The sequence below is a fragment of the Bidens hawaiensis genome, unplaced genomic scaffold (genome assembly GCF_021521415.1).
Source record: "Bidens hawaiensis isolate Kalapana, Puna unplaced genomic scaffold, B.hawaiensis_p1.1 tig00055014_1, whole genome shotgun sequence".
Lineage (NCBI taxonomy): Eukaryota > Viridiplantae > Streptophyta > Magnoliopsida > Asterales > Asteraceae > Bidens > Bidens hawaiensis.
The window spans coordinates 81716-94738 of NW_027506314.1; the positions used below are offsets into that span (position 1 = coordinate 81716).

At 34.0% G+C, this 13023-nt stretch overlaps 1 protein-coding gene across 2 annotated transcripts; it reads left to right on the top strand.

The window, feature by feature from the left end:
- The first annotated feature begins 205 nt into the window (after positions 1-205).
- Positions 206-8737, top strand: LOC143617470 (protein phosphatase 2C and cyclic nucleotide-binding/kinase domain-containing protein-like). Of its 2 annotated transcripts, none has more exons than XM_077090018.1 (15): positions 206-1213; positions 1800-1931; positions 2001-2234; positions 2316-2441; positions 2921-2983; positions 3093-3175; positions 3264-3495; positions 4258-4565; positions 5275-5362; positions 5444-5510; positions 6477-6754; positions 6835-6900; positions 7563-7684; positions 7753-7909; positions 8477-8737. In XM_077090018.1, the coding sequence occupies exons 1-15, from the start codon at positions 206-208 to the stop codon at positions 8720-8722; spliced, it is 3210 nt and encodes a 1069-aa protein (XP_076946133.1). In that variant the 3' UTR covers positions 8723-8737. The 2 variants fall into 2 exon arrangements, with proteins under 2 accessions (XP_076946133.1, XP_076946134.1); XM_077090019.1 differs by having other exon boundaries at positions 2004-2234.
- Positions 8738-13023: the final 4286 nt, after the last annotated feature.

Here is a 13023-nt window from a genome sequence, read left to right on the forward strand (position 1 = left end):
AATTGTCTTCGACCATTCAATTCATTTACCCTTATTCATAAGAAGTAAACTCACATTTTATTTTATTTGGGGGTTTTCTTATGCTTTCATTCTCAATTTTGGTGATTATTTCCTGTTCAATTTTGTTGGATTTTTAGTTGCCAGAAAGAAGTGATTTGGTGTTGAAGATGGGCAAGGGTTTTTGTTGAATTCTTAATTATAATTAATGGGCTGTGCCTATTCTATTGACTGTAACTGTATTGGTGATATATGCGCACCACGAGATGCTAAATCCAAAGAAAATGATAATGTAAATGCCTCTGAAATCGCCGTCTTTTCCCCTAGCAAGGATGAAGATGGAGAACCCAATCAGAACCCCGAGGTCGGTATTACCAGGCTACGAAGGGTTTCCTCCCAGTTTTTGCCTCCCGACGGCTCCAGAATTGTCGTGGTTCCCACTGCAAATTACCGACTGCAATACTCTTATCTGTCACAACGCGGGTATTATCCGGATGCGCTTGATAAAGCCAATCAAGATAGCTTTTGCATTCATACACCCTTCGGAACAAACCCGAATGATCACTTCTTTGGAGTGTTTGATGGGCATGGAGAGTTTGGGGCTCAATGCTCGCAATTTGTGAAGCAAAAGTTATGTGAGAATTTGCTTAGAAACAGTCGCTTTCATGTCGATCCGGTTGATGCGTGTCAAGCTGCGTTTATGTCCACGAATGCTCAGTTACATGCTAACATGGATATTGATGATAGTATGAGTGGGACGACCGCGATCACCGTTTTGGTGCGCGGGAAAACACTTTATGTTGCCAATTCGGGTGACTCGCGAGCGGTCATCGCGGAAAGACGGGGGGCGGAAGTCGTAGCGGTAGACTTGTCGATAGACCAAACACCATTTAGAGATGATGAGCTTGAAAGGGTGAAGCTTTGTGGGGCTCGTGTTCTCACATTGGATCAAATTGAAGGGTTGAAGAATCCGGATGTGCAGTGTTGGGGTACAGAAGAAGGGGATGATGGGGACCCGCCTCGGTTGTGGGTCCCAAATGGGATGTATCCCGGGACAGCGTTTACTAGGAGTATTGGGGATTCGATTGCTGAGACGATTGGTGTGGTGGCGACTCCGGAAATTGTGGCATTGGATTTGACACTGGACCATTTGTTTTTTGTGATTGCTAGTGACGGGGTGTTTGAGTTTCTTTCTAGTCAAGCGGTGGTTGACATGGTAAGGTATCTTATTTAATGATAATTTGTTTATAAACATGCGTTAAACAATCAAAAGTACGCGTGATAATGAATGAAGAAAATAATGATTTAGCTAATTACAACATTTAAATTTTTTCCATATGTGTATGTATTTGCTTCCTTTAGTAATGCATATTTGTAACTTAAACGGTCAGTATTATAAAGAAGGTGGCTCGGGCTTGGCTTGTTTACAAACCGAGCTGAATTAACTTGTTTATCTTAACGAACTGAAACGTTGAGCTCGAGCTTGGTTTGTAAAAAGCTACAGCCGGCTCATGAGTTGTCGAGCCAGCTTGTTTATCTACAATGTAACGGTTTCATATTGGGGGCTTTAGTTTTAATGAGCAGATGAGCTCGCCAACAAGTCAGCTAAATGAGCCTAATGGGCGAGCCAGTGAGCCGAACTTACCTTGACTCGGGCTCCCATGTTTAAAAAACGAACTGATTTTGAGTGAGCTATGAGACGTGTGCTTTTTGAACAGCTCTACTTGGGATATCTAGAATCTCTTGGATTCATCAATATCCTGTTCAAAATCACCATTTTAACATTTTATATCCTGCAATAGGTTTCAAGCTACACGGATCCACGTGACGCTTGTGCAGCAATTGTGGCTGAATCTTATCGGCTTTGGTTGCAATACGAGACCCGAACCGATGACATCACTGTTATTGTAGTCCAAATAAGTGGACTAAATGGGGTAACATTTTTTTAAATTCTTGACGTATTTTATTATTATTTTACCATTTCTAATTTTATGTTTTCATAGCAGGTTACAGTTGGTCAAGCAGCCATTTCAGGAACGGCGTTAAGACCCCCAATACCTCAAGTTGTAGAAATGTCGGGATCGGAGTCTCCAACAACGATGAGCTGGCACGCTAAAAACCAGCGAGCACGGACCGATATATCGAAAACGCGTTTGCGAGCAATCGAAAGTTCTTTAGAGAACGGGCAAATGTGGGTCCCACCGTCTCCGGGCCATAGAAAAACTTGGGAAGAAGAAGTAAAGCTTTCACCACTTGAATTATTTTTCATGTTTATATTGTTTTTGGATATTTAATAATTTTATTTGTGTTTTTCATAGGCACACATTGAGCGCGCTCTGAACGACCATTTCCTTTTCAGAAAACTGACTGACTCCCAGTGTCATGTTTTGTTGGATTGCATGCAAAGAGTTGAAGTTCAGGCCGGGGATACCGTGGTTAAACAGGTAATCTTTATTTATGTTATGCTACAATTAAAAAGAAACCATGGTTAAGCATACGGGTTTAAGCCGGAGCTCAGCTTGTGACTTCGTGAGTAATTTTTCAAGCTCGAGCTTGTCTCCGGCTTGGCTAGTGTATTATTTGTTAGTTCTTTTATGATTATTTTGTTTATTGTAATTTTTGTATATGATATATTATTTAGTTATTTTTTTCATAATTTGTGTATAATACTAGTTATTTTATAAATATATAGTTGATACATTATATAAATAAAAAAGCTCATTTAGGCTTGCCAGTTGACTCGAGTTTGAGAGGTGAGGCTGCTTAGGCTCGAGCTTGTTTATTTAATGAGTCCAATATAAGCTTGACCTCATTTGAGTTTTTCTCGAGTAGGTTACAGCTCGGCTCGTTTACACCCTAGTTAGACAGTTAAGTTGGTTTTTTAATGCGTTTACGCATTTTAATGAATTTAATTATGTTGCAGGGTGGAGAGGGTGATTGTTTCTATGTTGTTGGAAGTGGTGAATTTGAGGTCTTTGCAACACAGGTGATAACGCTTACAAATATTTGAAAGACAGTTTGTTAACTTTTCATACAATTTTTTAATTTAAGATAGATTAATGGTTAATTATTAAAATATTTGTAATTGTCAACAGGAAGAAACAACCGGAGCGGTTCCTAGGGTCTTACAACGGTACACGGCCGATAAGCTGTCGTCCTTCGGTGAGCTGGCATTAATGTGAGATATATTTTATCAAGAATATGTTTTCTTTTTTACATTTGATGTCATTTTGATTTTAGAGTTTGATTTTGATTTGTTATAATAGGTACAATAAACCGTTACAAGCTTCTGTTCGGGCTGTGACGAATGGAACTCTGTGGGCCCTTCGAAGAGAAGACTTTAGAGGGATTCTTACTTCAGAGTTTTCAAATTTACCATCTTTGAAGTTACTTCGCTCCGTTGACCTTCTGTCAAGGTTGACTATTTTACAACTCAGTCTCATTGCTGATACTCTTTCTGAAGTTTCATTCTCCAATGGGCAAACGATAGTCACCAAGGTAAAATTTATTAATTTTTAAAAAGCTGTAATTTTGACTGTTCATTTTTAAATAGGCCAATTCAAGCTTTGTTTTTGTTTCTAACGGGCCAGACACTAAAACATGAAATCTTGCTATAAAAGTGAGCTTTACAAATGGATCGAAAAAAATTAGATTATTATTAAAGTTATATAGTCTTTAATGAGTCAAAAAAAATTTCCTTAGGCATTCTATTAAAAAATCAGATTATTAGTAAAATTCTATAGTTTTTATAATAATATGTTACACCTTTCTTTATTTGTAAAAAAGTATACTTTACAAATGGGTTTTACAAAATCTTCTTTTTAAAAATTTCTAATGTTTTATCTCTAATGGGTAGAACAACATCTCCATCTCCATAAGCATTTTATTAAAAAAAAAAATTAATTAATTTTTTTTATTAAAGATATTAGATTATTATTAAGTTGATACTATTTTCGCAATCATATTTGACACTAATTATTTGTAAAAAGTATATTTTACAAATGGGTCAAAAAATCTTCTTTTTTAAAATTTGTAATGTTTTCTCTAATGGGTGTAACAAAATCTCCTTAAGCATTTTATTAAATAAATTAGGTTGTATAATTTGTTTTATATTTGGTACTAACTATTGGTCAAAAAATATACTTTTTGGTCAACGCAACCCAGTCAGCAGTCCCGCACCAAAATGACTTGTTTTGACCTGAAATCCGTTGACTGATTACATTCCTGCTTCTTATTACATGATACTATTTGTGTTTGCAGGGTAATGATCTAATGGGCCTGTATATGATCCAAAAAGGAAAAGTGAGAATTAGTTTTGACTCGTATATAAGTAGCGAAAACGCATCGAGCCTCATGTCTGATATTCAAAAACTGGATGAAGATAGTGGTGCTGAGCTGTCAATGGAGAAAAATGAGGGGAGTTATTTTGGAGAATGGACCCTCCTTGGCGAACGCATAGATTCTTTAAATGTTACTGCGTTAGGCAATGTGGTGTGTGCCGTTTTAACAAAACAAAAATTCGAGTCGGTTGTTGGTCCGTTGCCAAAGATCTTACAAGATGGATACAGGTATGGTTTAAAAAGGGGTCGAACTGGTTGGGGGTTAGTTTTTGGTATGGGTAGGGTTGACTCAAAGCTTTTTTATTCGCCTAGAAGTTCCCAAAAATTTTAAAAACCTTTTTTTTTTCTCTAGAAACGGCAAAAAGCTGTAAAAATCTTTTTCTTTTGTCTAAAAATTGCCAAAAAGAATTTACAGAAAAAAACTTTCTTTTCGTCTGAAGGTAACTTTTTATTTGTCTAAAAACTGCTAAAAAATATGAACTTTTTTTTTCTCTAAAAACAGCAAAAAGGTTATATGAAAATTTCTTTTTTCTCTAAAATATTAACTTTGTTTTATTGTCTAAAAACTGCTTAAGTTATAAAGAACTCTTTTTGATCTAAACATTATGAAAATTTCTTTTTTCTCTAAAATATTAACTTTGTTTTATTGTCTAAAAACTGCTTAAGTTATAAAGAACTCTTTTTGATCTAAAAATTGCAAAAAAGTTTTTTTAAAAAAAACAGGTTTTTTAATTTCTGTCTAAAAGTTGCAAAAGATTTTAAAAAGCTCTTTTTTTGTGTGTGTGTGTAAAATTTGCAAACAGTTATAGAAAACTTTTTTTTTCCTGTGTAAAGTTATGTAATTGTGTTAAGGTTGTATGCATTATTACATAAGATATGCTTTTAGCAACAATATGGTTTCAATGTCTGATTCTACTCCGTTCAAACTTTTATTTAGGTCAAGAGAAACTTCTAGTGATTTTCCAAGGGAACCCATCAAAAGTATAGATACATCTTTGCTTTCAAAAGTGCAGCTCTCTGATTTGGTAAGCCAACCGGACTATGTTTTTGTCTGTGTTTGTTTTCTAGAACAAGATAATGATGAGCTAATGCTTGTAATTGTTTAGGAATGGAAAACATGTTTATATTCCACAGACTGTTGTGAGATCGGGCTTGTTCAACCAAAAGATTCAGGTTTGTACTTTTATCATCTCCGGTTTCCGAAGAAAGTTTTTTTAGGCTAAACTATGGAGTACATTTAGTTCAGGTTGAATGGGTCATTTTTTTGTATCACTTGATAGGGGAGTGCATGAAACCAAAATAACATAGCCGTAATCGGAATAACCAACATACTGGACCGACATAACCGAATCCAATAAAAATCCAGGGTTTGGTTTCAAGTTTTTTTAAAAAACTGATTTTTGTTTTGCTATCAACCAAAAACTGTAAAAACCGAACCTAACCGAACTGAAAAATTGTATTGATAAATGGTTTAGCTGAAAAAATTTAGTTTATGTGTAATAAACAATTAATAATTAACAAAGAATTAAGCCCAAAGTTTCAGGTCCAAATTTCATTATTATGGGCCAACTTTTTTTCAGCCCAAAAAATTTAAGCGTATATGCTAAAATAAAAATAACTGTCATTGAACCTGAAACACCGATTTTATGTAGTTTATAAGATATTTAATAAATGATCGAGCTCAAAAGTTTAGTTTCAAATTTGTAATGAACATTTAATCATTAACTAACAAAAATATATAGGCCTAGAGTTTCAGGCCCAGATTCATTATGTTGGGCCCATAACCGATATTTTTTTTTAATCTTGAAGCCCAAATGGTAAAACCGAAAAAACTGAAACCAAAGAGAAGCTGAAAGACCGAAACTAAGTAGTTTATAAGAAGTTGATAAATGTTTTAACTCACAAAGTTTAATCTCAAATTTGTAATAAACAATTAATCATTAATTAACAATACTATTTAGGCCAAAGTTCATTCTTTTGTACTAATCTTTTTTTCCTGCCTAAAATTTTAATGCCCAAATGGTAAAAACCGAAATACCGAAAAAACCAAAACTGAACGGTTTCAAAAACCGAATAACAAATAACACAATAAACTGCTTGCTATAATAAATTCTGACATACGTTTATTTCATGAACCAGAACTTTTGTTCAGCTTAAAAAGATTTTCAAAACAAAAGCTCAAGAAACTTGGGAAAGAAGAGCAAGTATTAAAGGAAAAGCAGCTATTCAAAGAGATAAGTGCATCGGGTGGCGTGCCACAAGTGTTATCCACGTGTGCGGACCGAACTCACGTGGGCATACTTTTGAACACAATTATTTCATGTCCCATTGCTTCTATGCTTCACTCTCCACTTGAGGAGCAATCTGCTCAGTTCTGTGCTGCCTCGGTGGTGGTAGCCTTGGAAGATTTACATAAGGTCATATTAGCCTCCATATATTGGTTCAGTATCTTATGCACTTGTATTTATCTTTTTGATATTTTCCTTTTTAAATCCAGGCTGGCATTCTATACAGAGGTGTATCACCAGAAGTTGTTATGTTCGCACAAACAGGACACGTGCAGGTGTGTTTCTGGTTAAAGCTTTTTTTTTTGTGTTGTGTGTGTGCGTTTTTTTTTTCTGAAATAGATTATTCATCTGTCAAATATGATTATGAAAGATAATAATCTAATTTGATAAAAGGATTTACAGTGTTTTATGTTTAAAAAACTTTGGGATAGTTTCATATATCCCAGTCAAAACTTGGTACAATATTGTATTCTTGACAAAAAATCATAATAATTTCTGAATTTGTGACATTTATACCCTTCCCTTAAAGCATGTATTAGGATATTCAGTTTTGTAGTGTATTGAGAAAGAGAAAGGTATAATGGTCATATCCTAAATTGTATTTATTGAAATGGGTATATGTCATACTAGGTTAAAATCCTGCGTATTAAACGGGTTGAATAAATGCAATGTTATATACTTGGTAATAAAAAAGTATGTCTTTAAAAAACCCAGGGGTGAATAATCCGTACAGTCGTCAACATATCTCTTTTAAAAATATAATATAGATTTATTTTTTGGTTGGGTAAATATAATATTATACAAATTAATTTTCATTGGTATACATGAGATTGCCCCTTCAAAATACATATTTGCAGACTTTCCCGTTAGAGAGAAGATTTATCGGTTCCATCAATTCATAAGTAAATGAATTTGTGGATTGTGTTTTGTATTGTAGCTAGTTGATTTCAGATTTGGAAAGAAATTATCGAGTGAGAGAACGTTTACTATTTGTGGAATGGTCGACTCTTTAGCTCCAGAAATTGTCCAAGCAAAAGGCCATGGATTTGCTGCTGACTGGTAAAACATAAATCTTCATAACTAATTAATGTGTTAAATATGATTACAAATCTATACATATATAATAGGTGGGCGTTGGGAGTGTTGATCTACTTCATGTTACAAAGCGAAATGCCATTCGGTTCATGGAGACAAAATGAACTTGATACCTTTGCAAAGATTGCAAAAGGTCAATTTACCCTCCCGGAAACTTTTAGTCCTGAAGTTGTTGATCTCATTACCAAGGTGCACCTAAATTAATCACTTTCGCTTTTAAAAATGCTTAGTTTGACTTTATGTAAGGTCAATCAAATGGCTTCAAAACTGATATATGCTTAACATTTGATAAAATATTGTTGACTTTAAAAGTCAATCATATCTCTTGCCTCACAAGCTGAAAAACAAAATCTTAATACTTGGTCAGAAACTGTTCTCTCTTTAAAAGTCAATGGCCTATCTTTTCTCATTAATTGAGCAGCAAACTGATATAGTATGTTAAAACTTACAAGATTGACCGCTACTTTGACCTCAAAAGTCAACAGAATCTTTTTTTTTCATTAATCGAGTAGCAAATTTACAAGGTAGACAATTCCTTTGGCCTCAAAAGTCAACGGTGTCTATTTTTTTTTCTTACGATTTTAGCAGCAAACTAATACAGAATTTACAAAATTTTGACAACTTGATTTGTCTCGTTCTCCTCACAAAATAAACCAGATTCGGATTCTTAGTCAAACGGTTATGGATTCTTTAAATCCTTTGGTTACACGGGGTTTTTTTTTTTTTTTAACATTTTTATTCTTTTTGAACCTCTAGTTACTTGTAGTAGACGAAAGCGAAAGACTTGGAAGGAAAGGTGCTGACTCTGTAAAAAGTCATATGTGGTTTAATGGTGTTGACTGGGAAAGTGTAAAAAATGGTAGCTGCACTGTTCCACAGGAGATCCTGGCTCGTATTGATCAGTATCTTGAAACTCGACCTGTTGACACCTCGGCACCTGATGCTTTGGAAAATGATGGCGTGGATGAACTCAACACGCCAGAATGGCTCGAAGACTGGTAGAAGGTCGGGTCAAATGTTGGTATAAGTTCTTTGTAAGCAGACATTATACAGAGGGTATTGGTTTTCATTTCATATTTTGACTTCTGTAAATAGGCGTATATGGGTTGTGTATGCAAGAGTTTTGCTTCTGGATCATCTTTTATTTCTGAAAAAGTGACTTTTGAACATCAATGTATTTATATTTATATTTATTTTGCTAGTACTCTTGTATTTTATAGAAAGTTGCACTATTTAAAGTTTTGGCAGGAAAAAGATCATCAAATAATGGCGTTAAAAGAATTAAAAAAGCTATTTTTATTATTATTGAAAGGTTTTATGTTTGAATCCATATAATCTAAATCCATTTTATTCAACTGAGGAATAGAGAGAGACGCATGTTTACCACAAATTTAAAGTGTGTAAGATAATGTATTATATATCAATTTCATGGTTTTGGTTTAAGTGGCCTTGTATAAAATGCACTATTTGTTGAACTTTTAAGAAGTTATGTTTTGTTTTTGCAATGGATAAAATTGGTGAAGTGGTAAGGGTATATTTCGAGTTGGTTTTTGGTTGCCTCAAATCCGATTTCTGAATGATAAGAAAATCATAAAGTTGTGATTTTGGTTTGATTTATAAACCGAACTAAGAAACAGTAAAGCAAATCCAGACTATAAATTACACCATGTTTCATTTCATAGACTAACGTCATGTCCAAGGATTGAACTGAACCCATAACTGGCACAAAAATGGTAAACTTTTTAAAAAAATGTTTGAAATTAGTGGCGAGCATGAGTCACTTCGGTTTGATTATTGGTTAGAACCAAACCCATAACCGACTACGGTCATAAATCTTAAAAAGAATATTTGTAATTAATGGTGTAGAAGTTTGATTTTATTATGGAATAGTCACTTCCCAACTGTTTGAATCTGTTCTATTAAGGGCATTGCCTGACTCTAACATCCTTGAGAACCTAAGGACCAACTTATCTCCCGTTTGATGACGCGTGGCATTGGTTTCGTCATACCTAGCCTAACATGGACTCATCACGAAAGTGTGATCTAAACTCTCGGCAAGTCGGATCCAGGAAGTCAAGCACCTTTAGTTTATCTTGACTTTTCATAAAATCCCAATTTCAGTCTCTTAACTTGTAAATGATTTGTTTAAGTCTCAGGTTTCCATCAAACTTTGCATGAACGACCTTGACAGCAAAACACATGATTTTGAATAAAAACAGGGTTTAATAAAACATGCACGAACACAATAAAAACTAAAAATCTTTTTGACATTTTCATATATTTTAAAATTACGAAAATATATACATAATATTTTGTATTTTTTTGATGAGAAAAGAAAATAATAAACATAAGCTGTAAATATTTTTATGAGAAAGATCGCAATATGGAATCACATTGACCGATAACGTTCTAGATCACACTTCTATTTCAACATTATTATGCCAAGAACTCAAAGTTGATTATAGATATATTTTGTCCACTTTACGCTTAACAAGTATTTTGATGTCAAAGTGATACGCTAAGGTATGTATTAAGCACAACACTTATGTGGTCCCCATTTAATCCAACATGCTACTGACTCCATCATACCTCGGGCGTAGTTTGTGTTCATTAGATCACCCCGAATTGACTCCGACCCCTAATGATTGATCAAAACATTTTCACAATATTTAAACTTTTGCAAACTTTTATAAACATTAAAGGTTAAAGCATGGACTTACATGCCACGCAGTTCAGACTTACACACATTTATTCAAGGTGTTTAGGACTTACTTATTTGCCCCACCTTAAGTGGTTCTAATATACCCCTTTTTGTTTGTTATTTATCAACATTTTACGTTGTTTTTAAAGACATTTGTGCACTTTGCAGTTTTTTTGCCTTTTTCATTTTGATTTTCAATATTTACAACAAAGTAAGAATAATTTTATGGTGACCAATCACTAGCGGGCTCGTGTATGACTGACTAATAACACTTTGGCATTCATTGATATGACTTTAAGTGGAGTCATGTAACCGCTTCATAAAGGTAAATCCCTAGCATAGGCGGATAATTTAGTTTAAATCACTCTGACACTTACTCATATGTCAAGCCTATCTACACATCAAGCAATGATCTTGTTGGCTTTTGATTTACTATTTTCATGTGCTAGGATCGTTAAAGACAATTTCTTATCATTCTTCAAAGGTCGGATCAATTTCTCAAAATTTTATAATTTTAAAATTATCCGACTCCTTCTAGACGGGAGCTCCCTCTTAATGAGAAAACGTTTTGAGACATTTTCAAATTTTCTTAAAAGAAAAAATAAAATCTTTTTAGCAATTCAAGTAAGTCATTTTTGTTTTTCTTAAAACAAACTGAAAATCCTTTTGGTGAGTTAAACTTAACTCATTTTTCTCCCTCTAAAATTATGACATATTTGAAAAATATTTTCAAATTTACATATAAAATGATATAATCAGTTGTTTTAATCAAAATTGATTATGCCAAGCGATTCAACCAGAAATTTGAATCGGGCATGATCGATGGCTTTAGCGAAAAGGTTAGTAAATATGTTGTCAGATGGACTATCTTATGCATGCATTATCACATTGTATAACAAAGTTGAAAAGATTCAAACCGAAACCCAACAGCTGATGCTGAATCCATCACTTGAGAGAAGTAATTGGACGAGGTGAGTTTGAGAAACGGTTGATAAGTTGTGGTTGAGCCATTTGAACAAGGCTGGCGTTGTTGAAGCACAAAGTACCATATTAAACATTTCCCTTTCTGGAAGTTTTTCCTCCCATGTCGCTTATGCAAGACTCGAATCCGCCATTGAATGGTTTAGCGCCAAATAGCAAGGGTTCGTCTCCCATCATATGTCGGGTGCAACCACTATCTAAGTACTGAATACTATTGATAGTCCTCCTTGATTTACCCTGCATGCACTAAGCGTTTAATTAGACATGGGTTCCTGAGACATTTTTGTCCAGGGAAGGTCAACTGTAAACTGACCAAACTTGATTTTATTTCTTGAAAACAATTTATCACTTGATGAAGCCTCACTTGATGAAGAAAAGTCCTTAGGAATCCAAGCAAAAACTTGTTCCTTGATTTTGACAATTTTGGACTTTTATTTTTTTGTTTTTAGAACTGTTTTTGGTGAATCCTCAAACTTTACAATCTTAGGATCCTTTTTTATTTTATCCTTCTTAGTTTTTCAAAAAGGTTTCTTTTTACGTTTTACTTTATTAGCTTTGGATCTCACATCCACTTCACTGGGTTCACTATCAACTTGATAAATTCTTGAATCTAGGCTACTAAAAGCTCCTTTTAGGGACTAACTAAGCTCTCTTTTAATATCAAGTTGTTTCTTGAATCAGTGCTTGCAATGTCTTGCAAGGTGAGAAGAATGACCACAAATAAAACAACACTTTCTCTAGGGTTAACTGTAATAGTTATCAGCAATGTATGACTTACTGAACTGTGGAGAAGAAAATGAATTTGAGAAGTGATACTCATTGCCATATCCCTTGTCTGAATTGAAACCTCTATCATCAAAAGCATTTGCATAATATGTTTCAATATTTCCGTAACACCCATAATACTCATCAGAACTATAAGAATGTGGATAGCATGGAATAGGTGATATTTGGAAGAATGAATCATGATTGTGATTTGCATTAAATTTTTTACCACGATCATCAAAAGCATTTGTGTAACAAGACTCAACGTTTGATTGCTTTCTATGACCATAGTAGTTACCATCAGCAAAGTTGTAAGACTGCAGATGCTTTCTTTGATTAGTTGTTTGAGAAAATGAATTTTTTACAATGTGGAGGAACATACTTACTAGAAGTATTAGTCTAATTTTCATTTTAAAATACTTTGTTTTTAAATGTATCTTCCTTAGTCTCACAACTTGATGATGAACAACTTGGTGCGTTCATATCAATAGGCTCGCTCAAATTTACACTATTTTCAACACAAGAATTATTTGACAAATTAACACAATCATCATCTGAAATAATATCAACATTTTCATCCAAAATATTGTGAACGATGCCAACATCAACATCGTCACAATCAACATTAACATCCACACATGTGTTTAATGTATTTTGCATGGAAACAAAATTATTATCAGTACAGACAGAGTTGACATTAGATTGTTTTGAATTCATGTCACACTCAAAAAGTGAATTTAAAACGCCATTTATATCACAACTCATGTCATTCTCCAACGGCCCACTTTCTTCTACACTACCTGCTGAACAAGATGAAGTACAATTAGAACTAACTGGCTCACTAATTGGATCAACA